This window comes from Xyrauchen texanus, chromosome 25 (genome assembly GCF_025860055.1).
Source record: "Xyrauchen texanus isolate HMW12.3.18 chromosome 25, RBS_HiC_50CHRs, whole genome shotgun sequence".
NCBI lineage: Eukaryota > Metazoa > Chordata > Actinopteri > Cypriniformes > Catostomidae > Xyrauchen > Xyrauchen texanus.
In genome coordinates, this window is record NC_068300.1 from 18,472,160 (window position 1) to 18,489,651 (window position 17,492).

Below are 17,492 nucleotides of genomic sequence, written 5' to 3' on the forward strand. Positions count from 1 at the left end.
TTAGTAAAGTAAAAATATGACATTTAGCACCTTTAAAGGAATATATGTATGACTTTCTTCTGCAGAAATCAAACAAAGATTTTTAGAAGGATATCTCAGCTCTGTTGGTCCACACAATGCAAGTGAATAATGACCAAAACTTTGAAGTTCCAAAAAGCACTCCAGTGGTTTAAATCATGTGTTCTGAAGCGATCCAATCGGTTTTGGGTGAGAACAGACCAAACTAAAAAATGTTCACTATAAATCTTGGCATCTTGACGTCTCCTTGTCGATCATGATTTTAAGCTCTATTACACTTCCTAGGGCCATGTAGGCCTCTGCGCATGTGTCAAGAAATAGAAAGTGTAATTGATCTGCAATGGCAGGTGATTAGATCACTTAAATCGAAGACATGGAATAAACCTTTAAAGTGAGCTGTTTTGTTTGAAAGGTAAATATAAAAGCACGTTGGAAAGTACACTTTTTCAGAAAGACATCTGTCTAGTTTGCTCAAACTTTAAGTAAGCTGCTGTACCCTGCATGCATGATATCATGGCTTGAGTAGTGGATCAAAGTGCTTAACCACAAAAACTCCACCATAGCATCAGCGCTTTTTTTATTTGCACAATATCGTCAAATCTAGTTTTGTACATTCCGGCTTAACATTTATTTTCATGGTGAGGCAAATGAGGAAGTTCAGTACTTCTAAAGGAAGCATAAAGAAATGTAAGTTCACTGAAACACTCAAATGCCTTGAGAATATAAAAGGGCACAAGGTCAGCTGGGAAACAGATAGCTGACTCTACTGTAAGTCTTTCTTGTGTAGCACGTACTGACACTGTATAGTCACATCCTATACCATGAATACTTTCAGTAGGGCACGGGTTCTGCGAAAGCCGATATCGCATTATGAAGTCCTCTCTGGCCTACATTATCCATTTCCAAAGACAAATCTTGTCAGTGCCACTCCCTTTTTCCTTTGGAAACGTTTCTGCCCTGAGGCCTTGAAATGCTCTTCCCCTCCTCTCTAATTCTGGTCTAATTTGTTTTGTTATCCATTTTGTAATCTGCCCCTCTGTAGAGGTTTACTAATGAGGACCACCTGGCTGTCCACAAGCATAAGCATGAAATGAGGCTCAGATTTGGACCCCCCAGGACCGACTCTGTCATCATTGCAGGTACATGCAACCAAACAGTATGACACAGTGAGAACAGTGCCTCAATTATAAAATGTGTTTCAAATGATTTGTTTAGATGAGATCATTATAAACTGGCTTTGGTGGATGAAAAATGCTTATTTTTGTATTTCTCTGCTTTTGTGGGTATTGGCAGACTGGAATGCTTGTTTCAAAGGCACTGATGAAACATATATATATAGTAATAATTTTTAACAATGTGATTTGATATCATTAGTTTGTAGCTGTGTAGTGCCCTTAAAGGAATAGTTCACCCAAAAAGTTAAATTCTCTCATCATTTACTAACATCCCAGATGTGTATGACTTTCTGTCTTCCGCTGAAACACAAACAAAGATAATTAGAAGAATAGCTCTATAGGTCTGTACAATGCAAGTGAATGGTGACCCAAATTTTAAAGCTCCAAAAGTATAAATAAGGCTGCAGAAAAGTAATTTATAATAAGACTCCAGTGTTTTAATCCATGTCTTCAGAAGTAATATAAGTGTGGGTGAGAAAAAAACAATAAATAAATCTATATTTAATCTATATTAATCTATATATTTTTTACTTTAAATCTCCACTTTCACATTCATCTTTTTTGTTTTTGTTGAATTGCATTCTTTATGCATATCGCCACCTACGGGGCAGGAACGAGAATGTATAGTAATAAAAATACTTGTTCTGACACTTCTGAGGATATGGATTTAACCGCTGGATTCTTTTATGCTGCCTTTTTGGGATTCACAGCAATGTTGGAACATTAAACCCTTGGGAAAAACACAACATAATGACATACTAAACAGCCTTATTGTGCTAAATCGAAAACAGATCACTTTCATCCTATTACACCAGTACACAGCTGATCAGCAAAAATGTAATCGTCCCTGAGGCCCTCTTACATGAGGAAACAATGAGATCTCTCTGTTTCTCGCTTTGTACCCCAGACCAGACGCCGACTCCCACTCGTTTCCTGAAAAACTGTGAAGAAGTGGGCCTGTTCAATGAGCTGGACAACTCGTTTGAGCCAGAGTTCCCTAAGGCCCAGGAAGATGAGGGCAAGAGGGCCAAGAACCCGGTGAGCAGCGGGACTGGGTGGAGTGATTCTGTTCAACAGGCACATGTGCTCAAAACATGAGGAAATCTGGCTGCCTGCTGTCAAAACTCAGATTTATGGACTGTAGAGTTCTAAATCTGTTCTCATGGCTCATTCCTTCCTCTCTTAATGTTGCTTTTTCTCTCTCTATCTGTCTTTATTTTTCTCCATGTAGTTGCCTGCTCCTAATTCAGGAGCACTAGATATGAGTTTACAGACACCCTCAGATGTTAAGGTGAAGGAAGAGGACCCTGTTGAGGTGGATTCATCTCCACCTGACAGTCCAGACTCTATCTCAAGCATGTCAGATAGCAACAGAGAATCCGCTGGCAGAGAAAAGGTAGGAAAAACATGTGCAAACAAATGCAACCAATGCATGTAAATAATAAATACTATTGTTTGTACTGTAGTAGGGAAGCACAGAAAATGAGAAGTTGATTATTATTTTTATGTAATGTCTACTCCGAGAGTATTGACGCTGACTACCACCCCTGGAGTTGCGAATCCAGGGTGTGCTGAGTGACACCCCAGCCAAGTTGCTAGGGAGGGTAGAGTCTCATGGGGTAGCCTCCTCATGGTCCTGATTAGTGGTTCTCGCTCTCAGTGGGGTGCGTGGTAAATTGTGTGTGGATCGCAGAGAGTAGCATGAGCCTCCACATGCTGCGAGTCTCCGTGGTGTCATGCAGAACGAGTCACGTGATAAGATGCACAGATTGAATGTCTCAGAAGCGGAGGCAACTGAGACTTGTCCTCTGGCACCCCAATTGAGGTGAGTAACCACGTCACCACGTGGACCTACTAAGTAGTGAGAATTGTGCATTCCAAATTCCCCCAAAACATGCTAAAAACTGAAAGCTGAAGGCTGAGGTTAAATATCCAACCATCCAAAAGCTGATGAATATTTAAAATCAGCCAATACATTAAATTAAATAAATAATACATTTAAAAAAATGGTATATGATCACAATATATTGTGCATCCTTAGTTGTAACAGCACAGATTTGGCATTCAAATGCTCATTTAAAGTAACAGTTCACCCAAAAATGAAAATTCTGTCATCATTTACCCACCCTCATGTCATTTCAATCCCGCATGACTTTCTTTCCTTTGCGGAATTCAAAATAATTTTAATGAATATCCATCTCAATACAATGGCAGTTTAAAGCTTTAAAAAGACCCAAAATTAACATAAAAGTAGTACATTTTGGGGTCTTTTTCTGAGCTTTGAAGTGAGTCACTATCAACTGCCATTGTATTAAGAAGACGACAGGGGATATTCATTACAAATGATCCTTTTGTGTTCCACATAAGAAAGTTAGTAATACGGAACGACATAAAAATATGTAAATATATTTATTAGAGCTGTCAGAATTAACGCGTTAACGTATGTGATTCGTTTAAAATGTTTAACCTGTTAATTTTTCTTAATCACGATTTACTCATTTATCGTTAATACTGCATAAACACGGGTGTGAAGGGCAGAACCGTGATAATGTGTCCACCTGGAGTCATTATACTGACACACACACCACAGCGCCAGATCCCTTCTACCAAGTAGGGCCTTGAAGCTTAGCATACGTGGCGGCCCCATAGACATTCTATGGGCGGAATTGTCTTAACCGTAACACACTAAAGTTGACCGATATGCTCTCTCCTATGATGCGGAGGTTGTTCGGATAGCCACAGTCTACTGGCAGATTCATATTGTTGAGGATTTGAGTGTAAGAAATGTAATGCCCATTGTAATGAATATGCAACCTATGTGGGGACTAGTTCTTTCAATTAGTCAAATTCCCTCTTAGACTTTGGGAAACATTTAATTTGACTTGAATTGGTGTTATTTTAGTGCATTTCTATTTATATTGTGCAAGGCTTTGTTTGGAAAATGTTAATAAATTATTATATTGCTACATATTGTTTTGATTTCTTACTAAAATGGAAATAAATAATTCTTGACAAGAAAAGAAGTATATATAGTGTCACATTTCAGGACTTTCAAAATCAGCAATTAATATCAATTAACTGCAAAACAATTATTCAATTAATCACGATTAACTCATTGAATCGACTGACAGCACTAATATTTATATATTTAATTTTTATATTTATTTATATGATTATACCATATATTTAATGTAAATGTGTACATGTAAAAATATGACAAATAAAAATTATGACCATTTAAATGGGTGAATTATCTACCTAACTGTAGAGGGAATCCATAATTATGCATTGCACTGAACTGTGTATTTGGCAAATGGTGAACTAGTGTTGCTTTACTAAACAAACGTGCTTGAATGATGTCTCATTTGGACTTTACTGTAGTAGCAAATGGTGTTGCATTTGAATTAAAAGCTTCAAGAGGTTTGTGCTTATCTTGCTGATTATCTTCCTCGCAGGATTCTCCCCCAAAACCGGCCATCAGTTCGGCTCCTACCCCTGCCATAGTACGTCCTGGTTCCCTCCCCCTGCACCTGGGTTATGACGGTCTACATCCCACCATGCCCTCCCCTACTTCCGTCATCACACATACCCCACCATCCAACCGCACTCTGGTGTAAGAGAAGAGTCATAGTGCATTATTTTGCTTTGGGCATTCAGAAATGGCTTCCTAATTTTATGTAACTCATATCTATATTACTCACCATGTTGCTTTAAATTGGTGTGGTGGTCATTCTTAGGAAACTATGGGCAGCTGTCTCATTCATGCTGCAATGCTTTAAGTTCCAAGAGTTATTGGTCAGATGATGGACAAGAAGAGAATAGAGCTCTATTTTTGCATTGCTTGTTGGTGTAGTTACTGCGTCTCTGGAAATGTCTTTACTTCTCTTTCAGGTCTCCCACTGGGCCGTACCCAATGATGATGCTTCCAAATGGTCATACGGTTCCTGTGCTTCCAGGTCCTGTACAGATGCCCTCAGTAATATCTGTAAGTTTTAATTACACCATTTATACACTTATATATTAGGGATTTGCATTCTTGCAAGCCCATTTATTATTTGATTCACTATATATTTGTTAATAATTTTTTTATATTATAAATATAAATAATTCTAATATTTTAAATACAAGTATATAAACAAATATATACATTAGTGCTGTTAGTTGATTACATTTTTTAATCATGATTAATCACATAATCTTTTGTAGTTAATAACATTTTGAAAGTGCTGAAATTTTAATGTAAATATATTTATTATCCTGTTAACATGCATTTATTTCATGTAAAGAAAACAAAACAATATATAACTATGTAATGCTTTTCCAAACACAGTATAAAGATAGAAATTAACTAAAAGTTCACCAGTTCAAATAACATAAACGTTCCCCAAAGTCTAATTGGGAGTTTTGTCTACCGCTAGATCATGGCTATCCGCTTTGCTATGGCAATCGTAAAGCTGCATTCGTGATTCACATCAGGTCAGCAAGACCAATGTCCAGTGCCGCTTTGAACTCAACATGAAAAAAGCTTGCAGACAAAAATGTGGAGGCGGGGGTGTAGCAGAGCACCATGCTGTGGAGAGTGAAGCAGGGGAGATGAGTGGTGGATGATTTCCACCTGTGCTTAATGCCTGTCTTAAATCTCATTACACTGGTGCGAGACCCGGGATTGAGGTAAACTCATTCATGGATTCATTGTCATTGTCATGGAGTCCTCGCCATCAAGACACTCACTGGCATCCACCAGACTCAACACCAGGCCCTCCTAGAACTTCCAGCGAAACGGGAGCAAAGTTTCGAGGTGCTCTTACAAGCCCAGGCATAGGACCAGAGCTTGCTGCCGCAAGGTATACCAGCATCGACACCGGCTGCAGGACCCCTACCTCAGATCACCCTGGCCAAAATGGGTCCCCAGGATGACCCAGAGGCTTTCATTGAGCTGTTCGAGCAGGCCGCTGCAGAGTCGGGCTGACCCTAGATGCAGTGGGTGATCTGCCTGCTGCCGCTTTTGTCGGGGGAGGCTCAGCTCACGGCCCAACAACTGCCGGTGGCTAACCTGTTGGAGTACCCAGATCTGAAGAGGCCATCCTATAGCAGGTCGGCCGGAACCCCAAGCAACATCATCAGTGCTTTCGGGCACTGACCTACGGGGAATTCGGCCGCCCATTTACTTTCGGCCAGCAGCTCTGGGATGCCAGCCGGAGGTGGTTGCTAGCGGAGTACCGTGACGCGAACAGTTTGTCGACCACCTGCTCAAAAGGACTGTGGAGTGGGTCCGTTGCCATCACCCAACGTTGCTGTAGGATGCAGTCCGCCTGGCTTAGGACCACTTGACGGCATATCAGGGAGACGGCCAAGCATTTTCTCTCTCTCTCTTCTCCTGCTGTGGCTGATTTTGGATATGAATTGCTCGGCATTTCAGTCATTGTTGGGGAGGTTATGTTATGTTAGGTTATGGGTCCTGCACCAGAGTGTCTTGGTGTGTGGTTTGCGATTTGCTGGCTAGGGAGGCGGAGCTGGGGCCGTCTGTGTCAGTTCTGCTTCAGGATGACGCAAGGGAGGGGGAAGTCCATACCAATCCATACCAGGGAGTATGTTGCAGACCGGACGGTTCCCTGGCCTGAGTCGGTGGGGGGTGGGGGGGGGGGGGGGGTGGCTGAGTGCCGTGCTGTGGTGAGTGAAGCAGGAGAGATGAGCGGTGAATGATTTCCACCTGTGCTTAACACCTGTCTTGTGTTTCAGTGAGGAGTGATTGGGGCTTTTAAGTAGAGGAGACAGCGGCAGTGGAGAGAGAAAGAGCACAGTTGAGAAGCTGTTTGTGTGTGTTTTTGCCGCTGCCATTTTGGATATTTGAGTTTTTATGTGAAGTTATATCATTGGGCATTTAAGCGAACATATTAATTTGTCATTTAATAAAAGTGACATTTCTGATTTGGAATCGCCGTCTCCCGCTTCCTCATCATTTGAACCTCATTACAGTCTCATTCTGTGTTTTGGTGCTGGTTAAGACTTGCTGTGCTTCTGTGGTAATTAAAATGCGCCTTGCATAGGCTGAAAAATACTTGATTTCTATCACAAGTCCCTGGCTTTGTTTTGTACATAAAATAGCATTTAGAGTTTTTTCTCCACCATTTTATCACTGACTGAAGTGCTGGTGTGTGTGTGTGTGTGTGTGTGTGTGTGTATGTCAGTATAATGACTCCGGGTGGAAACAGTACAATGGTTCCGCCCTTCCAATATGTTTTTATTCTGGTTTACACTGTTTTTTTTTTTATTTGGGAGGGGGGATTTTTCCCCCTTTCTCCTTAATTTGGCATGTCCAATTCCTAATGCGTACTATGTCCTCATGGTGGCGTTGTGACTTGCCTCAATCTGGGCGGCGGAGGATGGCTTTCAGTATCCTTTGCGTCTGAGACAGTCAGTCCGTGCGTCTTATAGCATTAATGCATTAATTCTAGCAACTCTGACACTGGTGGCCAAATGTTTGGAAAAATTTACAGATTTTGCTGTTTCTGGGGAAAATGGTACTTTAATTCACCAAAGCGGCTTTCAACTGATCACAAAATATAGTCAGGACATTACTGATGTAAAAAAAGAGCACCATCACTATTTGAAAAAGTCAACACCTTATCCTTGAGTAATCATGCTCAATTGCTAATTTCGTACTAGAAAATCACTTCCCATTATATCAAACACAGTTGAAAGCTATTTGGATCATTAAATGAAGCTTAATATGGTCTTTGTTTGTTTTTGAGTTGCCATAGTATGTAATAGACTGACATGTAGGTCAAAAATGGCAAAAAACAAACAGCTTTCTCTAGAAACTCATCAGTCAATCATTGTTTTGAGGAATGAAGGCTTTACAATGCCTGAAATTGTACAAATAAAATTCATACAAACTTGTGTACACTACAGTCTTCAAAGACAAATGACAACTGGCTCTAACAAGGACAGAAAGAGATGTTGAAGGCCAGATGAACCACTAAACAAGAGGATAAGTGCATCTGAGTCTCGAAATAGACGCCTCTCATGTCCTCATCTGACAGCTTCATTGAAAAGTTCAACACCAGTTTCATGTACAACAGTAAAGAGAAGACTCAGGGGTGCAGGCCTTATGGGAAGAATTGCAAAGAAAAAGCCACTTTTGAAACAGAAAAGAAAAAAAGAAAATGTTAGAGTGGGCAAAGAAACACAGACATTGGAAAACAGATAATTGGAAAAGAGTGTTATGGATCTTAACCCAGTTGAGTTTTTGTTGGATCAGCTAGACTGAGAAGTGCCCAACAAGACAGTCACATCTATGGTAAGTGCTACAAGAAGTGTGGTGTGAAATTTCACCTGAGTATCTGGACAAACTGACAGCTAGAATGCCAAGGATCTGCAAAGCTGTCATTGCTGCACATGGAGGATTTTTTGATGAGAGCTCTTTGAAGTAGTTTAAGAGGTTCTGAAAAAAAAAAAAATCAAACTGTAATAGTCATTTTTCACGTTATTAATGTCCTGACTATACATTGTGATCAGCTGAATGTCACTTTGGTAAATAAAAGCACCAATTTCTTTCCATAAGTGCCAAATCTGTATATTATTCCAAACCTTTGGCCACCAGTGTATATATACTCACCTAAAGGATTATTAGGAACACCATACTAATACTGTGTTTGACCCCCTTTCGCCTTCAGAACTGCCTTAATTCTACGTGGCATTGATTCAACAAGGTGCTGAAAGCATTCTTTAGAAATGTTGGCCCATATTGATAGGATAGCATCTTGCAGTTGATGGAGATTTGTGGGATGCACATCCAGGGCACGAAGCTCCCGTTCCACCACATCCCAAAGATGCTTTATTGGGTTGAGATCTGGTGACTGTGGGGGCCATTTTAGTACAGTGAACTCAATGTCATGTTCAAGAAACCAATTTGAAATGATTCGAGCTTTGTGACATGGTGCATTATCCTGCTGGAAGTAGCCATCAGAGGATGGGTACATGGTGGCCATAAAGGGATGGACATGGTCAGAAACAATGCTCAGGTAGGCCGTGGCATTTAAACGATGCCCAATTGGCACTAAGGGGCCTAAAGTGTGCCAAGAAAACATCCCCCACACCATTACACCACCACCACCAGCCTGCACAGTGGTAACAAGGCATGATGGATCCATGTTCTCATTCTGTTTACGCCAAATTCTGACTCTACCATCTGAATGTCTCAACAGAAATCGAGACTCGTCAGACCAGGCAACATTTTTCCAGTCTTCAACTGTCCAATTTTGGTGAGCTCTTGCAAATTGCAGCCTCTTTTTCCTATTTGTAGTGGAGATGAGTGGTACCCGGTGGGGTCTTCTGCTGTTGTAGCCCATCCGCCTCAAGGTTGTGTGTGTTGTGGCTTCACAAATGCTTTGCTGCATACCTCGGTTGTAACGAGTGGTTATTACAGGCAAAGTTCCTCTTCTATCAGCTTGAATCAGTCGGCCCATTCTCCTCTGACCTCTAGCATCAACAAGACATTTTCGCCCACAGGACTGCCGCATACTGGATGTTTTTCCCTTTTCACACCATTCTTTGTAAACCCTAGAAATGGTTGTGCGTGAAAATCCCAGTAACTGAGCAGATTGTGAAATACTCAGACCGGCCCGTCTGGCACCAACTACCATGCCACGCTCAAAATTGCTTAAATCACCTTTCTTTCCCATTCTGACATTCAGTTTGGAGTTCAGGAGATTGTCTTGACCAGGACCACACCCCTAAATGCATTGAAGCAACTGCCATGTGATTGGTTGATTAGATAATTGCATTAATGAGAAATTGAAAAGGTGTTCCTAATAATCCTTTAGGTGAGTGTATATATACATTTATATATTTACACATGAAATATTATATTATAATAATATAAATATTCTAATATACTAAATATAAAATATATATACAGTATGAATATGTATATTAGGGCTGTTAAAATATTTAATCACAATTAATCGCAATATCTTTATAAACATGAGTGGACAAAATATGTTTCATCCAAATGTATTTTTCAGTCATCCACACCACCAAGTTGAATAACAGAAAATTAACACAAATCAATTAACATTATGTACAAAATATGTTATAAGTGTATAATAACTTTCCAGGAGCACAGTGGAATTAAATAGCTATGGTCATGTGACAATTTGCATCATTTTTGCAAAAAAGTCTGCACTGTCATTTACAATTGGCAACTCTGTGCAAAATACATCAAAAACTTTTTTCTGAATCTGTTTCCCCCTTGCCCCAATAGGGTATGGGTTAATGGTTAGGGTTAGGGTAGGTAGGGTACTGTAGGGTAGGGAAGGGTTAGGCTTAGATTTGTGCATAGGGGAACTAATTCTGAAAGTGGAGAATGTTACCGTGAGATACTGTTCGCCCCATACAGATCTGCTGGGGGAAACAGATCCTGACTTGGAAACAGAGTTTGACACAACTCCAGTAATCAGTACCGCCACTCCCTATACGCATATTATGCAGTCTGCATAGGGCACCAACTCCCTAGGGGTGCACAAGAAAGTTCAACGGCTGCCCTTACTCGCACGTTATATGTTATTCAAGGACCCGGTAGCAGTCACTGAACACAGACGATTGCCTCACGCTCCCACTTTCTCTTTGCATTCACACCGCGCCTCGCAACTTTCGTAGTGCGAGGCAGGTGTTCAAATGGCAGCTGTCTTGCCACTTCATCATGTTACAAAGTTCCTGTGCTTCGCGGGCATATACTACTGCTGTGCTACATTGATAAAATGCTTGGCGCAGGTCTCCGCATAATATCTCCCACCATCTGTTATCCCGATGGCAATGCATGTGACATTAGCGCCGTTTGCGTGAACTGACTCGCTTCTCGTGAACTACGGTTTATTCAAAGGGTCATATTATGCGTAAACACCATAAAGAAATAAGTGCTGTTAAACAATTTTTTTGTTAATATGTTATTATCGAGTTAACTTGGACAACACTTTTTATGATTATTTATATTTTTATATATATATATATATATATATATATATATATATATATGCCTTTCTACATTTTGTGCCTTGTACATTCTGGTGTAGTTCACGGAGTTGTTGAATATTGAATAGGCATCAACATGTAAATGTGGGCAGTAATGTATTAACATACTCGTGGTTGTGAACCACATATAACCACATCATAACCACGTGATTTCTTAACCACCTGTTTTTGCAGCTTACTTTTCATAAATATTCTGGGTGGAATGGGGAGGGAGCTTTGCACATTAAATGCTAGAGTTTTGCTCTGTGTTGTAGTTGGCAAGACCCCTGTGTATGGTGCCCAACATTCCAGGAATCCCCGGCCCTCCACTAGGAGCCAGTAGCAGTGGATCATCCTCACCCTCTGGTTATAACCCCCACCATGAGGCCAAGATGGTGAGGGGGCATCTTTTCTTCTCTGTATACAAGTCTTTGCAGTTTCGTAAAATGCTCAAACAAAACAAGCACACTTGGCTTTCATTTAGTGTTCCCATGTTAAAAGTCTTCATCTAGCATGGGTGATACATTTCACAACAATCAAACACTGGCTTGTCCTAGAACAGAGCAACCTTGATGTTAACTATCTACTGTGGCCTCAAAATATTTTGGACACTGGACTTTCAAGCCACGTTTAAAATTTATGAATTTCAATGCATTAGATAAAAAAAACAATAAAACAAAACAAAGTGCCATCTGCAAACAAATGGTGCTAAATCTTTTTTAACTTCAATTTTCTTTCTTTTAACCAGTTGTTTTTAACAAGATTTTAGTGGATGTTTGAAGTCAGTTCCCCTCAAGTTTACACAGGTGTCCTTGCAGAGTAACCACAGGTGCAGTTCATCACATTAACTATGGTCAGTTTGACAACCAGAAAGTGCACAAATATTTTGTATGAATTTTAAACAATATGTCTTATTTTTGTTGATTGATAAATGTCAATGTGCTCTCTTTCTTTAAAATAAGTGTGATTTGTTTGATATTTTTGTACATAATGCAGTGACATTCATATATTTTAAGTGTGGCTGAGTGTCCAGATATTTCTTTTTAATCTGTCAAGTCAACTTGTAACAAGACATTTTTACACATTGTTTTAATTTCCATTCAATCACATTATTCTGTTTTTAATTTCTTGATGCGTTAAAGCTCAGTTGTCCATCTTGTCTTTCCACAATTTAAATTGAATTGGGTTTGAGAATTATGGCTTTAATAACTGAGTCATAATTAAGTAGAATGCTATCTTGTAACAACCATGTGTTTGTTTATATTTGCAGAGGTTGAAGGCAGCGTTATCTCAGCAGATGCCTGCAGCTCAGGGTTGTCTTGGTGTGGCGATGGGTTCTAGTGCGATGGTGCCTCAGAGGGCGGAGCAAAGCCAGCTGCTGGTCCAGCATCCGGATGCCCCATCCCCAGCCCAGCCACAGGTACATTACACACACATATTCATGCAGATTTTCACACTCATTGAGTGTTTACACAGGATTCTTTCTTGCATACAAAAACATCAAGATGGAGTGCAATGGACTGGAACTAAATGCAGGGGTCTCATGACTTTTAAAAGAGTCTTTCAAATTCAGTCAATTCCATAAATGAATGTCTTGAAATTGCGTATATTATGTTACATATATTTTTGTAAAATTTGTATTGTTTACTCGCATCATTTTTACTATTTACAAGTATTTACATTGATATGTAGAATGCTTAGCTGTCGCTAAATTTGTACTGTCTCTTTAAGACTAGTGGGATCATCCATTGAGCGCATATTACAAGAGAGGAGTTGCATGATGTCTTTTGCACATCCATGTGTGATTTATAGTTAATTGTTTCTTTTTTGTTGTTTTTAATCAGCAACTGATTGTAAAGAACAGAAAGGGTATTAAGATTATTCAATGACATATGGATCTGTGGGTCCCATCTTTGGACACACAAAAACCAAACTTTTACTCTCAACATGCCGTGAAATTATACCGATGAGCCAAAACATTATGACCACTCACAAGTGAAGCAAATAACATTGATCTTCTGCTAACAAGGCCACATGTCAAGGTCTGGGTAGATTAGATGGTAAGCGAACAATCAGTTCTCATAGTCAATGTGTTGAATGCAGGAGAAATGGGCGGGAGTAAAGACCAGAGCAACTTTGACAAGGGTGAGATTGTTATGGCCAGACAACTGGGTCAGAGGATCTCTGAAACGGAAAAGGCTTGTGGGGTGCTCCCGGTCAGCAGTGGTGAGTACCTACTGACAGTGGTCCAACGGTACAAACCACAAACCGTCGACAGGGTGTTGGGCCCCAAAGCTCATCGATGCACGAGGGTAACGAATGTTTTCCCATCTGGTCTGAAACAACAGAAGGTCTACTGTGGCAAAAGTCAGAAAATATTAATGAGGTTACGGGAGGAATGTATCACAACACACAGTTCATCACACCCTGCTGAGTATGGAGCTGTGTAGCTGTAGACTGATCAAAGTGCCCGTGATGACCCCTGTCCATCGTCAAAAAAGCCTACAATGGATACGTGAGTGTCAGAAGTGGACCTTGGAGCAGTGGAAGAAGGTTGCCTGGTCCGATGAGTCCCATTTTCTTTTACATCACATGGACGGACATGTGTGGTATTTTCCTGGGAAGGTGATGGCACCAGGATGCACTGTGGGAAGACGACAAGCCAGTGGAGGGATTGTGATTCTCTGGGCAATATTCTGCTGGGAAAGCCTGGGTCAAGCCATTCATGTGGACGTCAATTTGACACGTGCCACCTACCTAAACATCGGTGCAGACCAGATACACCCCTTCATTGCAATGGGGTGCAATCTTCTTTCGGCAGGATAATGCGTCCTGCCAAACTGCACACATTGTTTGGGAATTGTTTGAGGAACATAATGATGAGTTCAAGGTGTTGCCCTGGACTCCAAATACCCCAGATCTCAATCTGATGTGCTGGACCAACAAGTAGAATCCACAGCGGCTCTACCTCGTAACTTACAGGACATGAAGGATCTGCTACTAAAGTCTAGGTTCCAGATACCACAGGACACCTTTATGGGTCTTGTAGAGTCCATGCCTTGACGGGATGGCACTGTTTTGGTGGCATGTGGAGGACCAACAACATATTAGCCATAATGGTCATAATGTTGTGGAGCACGGTAAGCCATACATTTTTTTGGTCCATTTCCCGGAAGAGGAACACTTTACATTTTTTGATTTTGATTTGGTCAACTTTTAGGAGTAAACTAGCATGAAAATGGTTTCAACTGTGTGAACAGCCCCCTCACACTGATTTTGCATGCATGCATAAATCAATATCGTCCTTTAAAACTCAATACCTGATGGTGGTGGAAGTTCTTTCCTGGGATGCAAAGTTTGATGTGTACTGCAGACATTGATAAATAAGTGTTCCCCTCATGACCCTTTCCTTCACTGGATCCTCTGAACACCTTATAAATTACAGTAGGTCATCTCAGTTGTATGGTGTTTAGCCACTAAGGACAATTTCTCCTTCCGTCATACCATGAACAGATGCCTAAACAGATGCTTGCATGTTTGACAAACAGCATCTTTCACCTTGCTGTTGTATAAATCAGTAAATGTTTGTGTTTACTGTACCCCGCTGTGTTCAGGTGTCCCCCGCTCAGCCCACTGGGGGTCGCAGGCGGAGGACGACAGATGATGACCCTGATGAGAGGAGGCAACGCTTCCTTGAGCGGAACCGGGCAGCTGCTTCTCGCTGCAGACAGAAGCGCAAGGTGTGGGTCAACTCTCTGGAAAAGAAGGCAGAGGAGCTCTCCTCCATGAATATCTCACTGTCGGTTAGTATGCATGGGACATTTTTGACATGTAATCTAAAGATCAACAGCTCTAAAATATTGCCTATAGCAACTTGAGAACTGTGTTAGAAGTGGTTAAATTTACATATACATGAATGCATTTGGTAGATGCTTTTATGCACACGACTTACACTGCATTCAAGTTATACATTTTATCAGCACATGTGCTCCCTGGAAATCAGTCCCGTGACTTTGGTAGTGCTAGTGTCATGCTCTGCCAGTTGAGCTACATGAGCTGTTTGGGGAAAAGTTTATTCTATGTTCTCCAAGATAATATACTACATTCTAGTACTATTTTGACATTTACAACATTATATCCCACAACACAATGCAGCCGAATTGACCTTCAGTTTCAAGAGTGAAGATGGAGCTGGAAGCAATATCAACCATGATTTAAAAAAATGCAAAATAACAGCATTTATTTCTGAGATAATTGTGTGCCACTCACTGAATTAAACATGCATTGAAAGGTTATGTGACAACAATGTAACATACTGCTGGTTAAAATGTTTATTGTTACATCAAACATACTGTATAATGTATTACATTCTATTATTCTTGTTCAAATAGTTTAACTTTTTTTTTATATAGTATGCAGTGAACAGCATATATATACTGCACAGTATGGATCAATGGTAGTATTCCACTGAGAACATAGCATGACTTACTAGATACAAATGTGTCTATTTATTTTTTATGTTATGTTCTGTAATGTTTCCTTTGAGTCAATAAAAGAAAAAAAGAGTTATTTGGATACGCAAAAAGACAATAGAATGTATTTTAATGCAATTAATTTGTTTATATTCAAAAAACAAAACAAAGAAACAAAAGTGTTTGCAAGTACTTAACAGTTGTGTTGATACTGCAACTGTAGTTTTTGTCAGCCTCTCGTCACATTTCAATTTTTGTTTTCTTTTATTTTTATGTGTGCACAAGAATGAGGTGTCTCATTTACGAAACGAAGTTGCTCATCTAAAGCAGCTGCTGTTAGCCCATAAAGACTGTCCCGTCACCACGCTGCAGAAGAAAGCCGCCTATATGGGTGAGTGGAGCTCGGAATGAAACCAATTGTTCAGACAGCACATAAATCCAATTTGTTTTTTAAATCCAATTTTAGGACTGACTGTCATTTTGCAAGTGATAAAATCAGATGCAAAAGAAAAATGTTGCCTCTGCTCACGTCCCATCATGTCATCTCGCCTTGGCTCTGTTGGTGCTGAACTCATGTGGCACATCAGACAACATGAGCATTGGAGGCATTACTGTATTTACACATGTGTTTGCATGTGTTGTATCTGAAACTTCTCACAAGTTTGCTTATTTACTTCTTCACTATCTATTAAATGTTAAGTGTAAATGAATTAATTCAGTCACAACTGCACATTACATATGGTGTTACAATCACATTGCGAACCGAATGGCGAAAAAACGACTTGAACTATAATCTGACCTTTCAGACAAGACACTAAAATGGATAGTTCACCCCAAAAACAAATATATTTTTTTATTTGTTTTTCATTCATTTTCATTGCAAATTAAATCATTCAAGCTAACTGGGGCTGTCATTCTGCCTAACATGTCCTTTTGTGTTCCACGGAAGAACATGGAACATTGGAACAACATGGGCTGAGTAAAAGATGGTTTTTGGGTGAGCTATCCCTTTAACAAAAACATTTAAAATGTATTTTTAAACTGGATTTCATGTGTTTTTTTGCTGTTCTGACTACAGACATCAAAACAGATTTGAATCGAATATGGGGATGTGCCAGCATGGTTGACTTATCGACTAGTCTTCCAACAACTGACATATTTGCTAACATTAGTATTTTTAGTGATGGTGGTCTTAATGGGAGACGCAACTTTTTGGAGAGCGTTTTGGCATGATTAACAGTCAAGTACAGCTTAACAGTGAATAACAGTCAGAACAGTAAGAAGTTTCATCTCTTTCGTCTCTTTAATGCTTCAAGTTTTGTCCTTATATGTGTAATCAAAGTGGCGAATCAACAATACTTTTAAAGACAATCACTGTCGGAGATGAAATCCTCTGCTGTGCGGGGGGACTAAAAACGAAATGTTTTTCAATGCGCAAGAACTATATGTTTTTGTTCTGGTTCAGAAGTTCCTCAGCCTCCTTTCCAAAAGGTTACCGTTAGAACAAATAGAAGATGGCCAATAACAATCTTTTTAAAATGACAGTATTCTGTGCTAAGGGTGGGTGAAATACCAGTTGCAGTGTTGCCAGACCCTGCAAGTGAAACAAGCTGCATGGTTCGGAAAAACCACTTGCCTCAACAAAAAAAGCAATAAATTAATTATTTCATGTGTGGTGGATTTATCAGCACAGAAATCACAACAAGCAGTTAATTAATACCCCATGCTTTAATTGCTCAGATGGAAGGAATATTCCTTATTACAGTCTGGGGACATGATTATTTGTGTTCATTTTTTAATGTATTATTTTTTATAT

At 40.0% G+C, this 17,492-nt stretch overlaps 2 protein-coding genes across 4 annotated transcripts in view; one reads left to right on the forward strand and one right to left on the reverse strand.

Annotated features, from left to right (window-relative positions):
* Positions 1–17,492, reverse strand: part of zgc:158263 (ceramide kinase family protein) — an 867,176-nt gene that overhangs the window by 203,297 nt on the left and 646,387 nt on the right. The window lies entirely within an intron of this gene.
* LOC127618403 (cyclic AMP-dependent transcription factor ATF-7-like) overlaps positions 1–17,492 on the forward strand; it is a 45,792-nt gene that overhangs the window by 24,024 nt on the left and 4,276 nt on the right. For all 3 annotated transcript variants that reach the window (XM_052090833.1, XM_052090832.1, XM_052090831.1), the window contains 9 exons: positions 1,061–1,157; positions 2,101–2,231; positions 2,425–2,589; positions 4,649–4,806; positions 5,085–5,178; positions 11,480–11,599; positions 12,475–12,624; positions 14,819–15,007; positions 15,962–16,067. In XM_052090833.1, the coding sequence (XP_051946793.1) occupies positions 1,061–1,157; positions 2,101–2,231; positions 2,425–2,589; positions 4,649–4,806; positions 5,085–5,178; positions 11,480–11,599; positions 12,475–12,624; positions 14,819–15,007; positions 15,962–16,067 (1,210 nt within the window). The remainder of the gene's footprint in view (positions 1–1,060; positions 1,158–2,100; positions 2,232–2,424; positions 2,590–4,648; positions 4,807–5,084; positions 5,179–11,479; positions 11,600–12,474; positions 12,625–14,818; positions 15,008–15,961; positions 16,068–17,492) is intronic.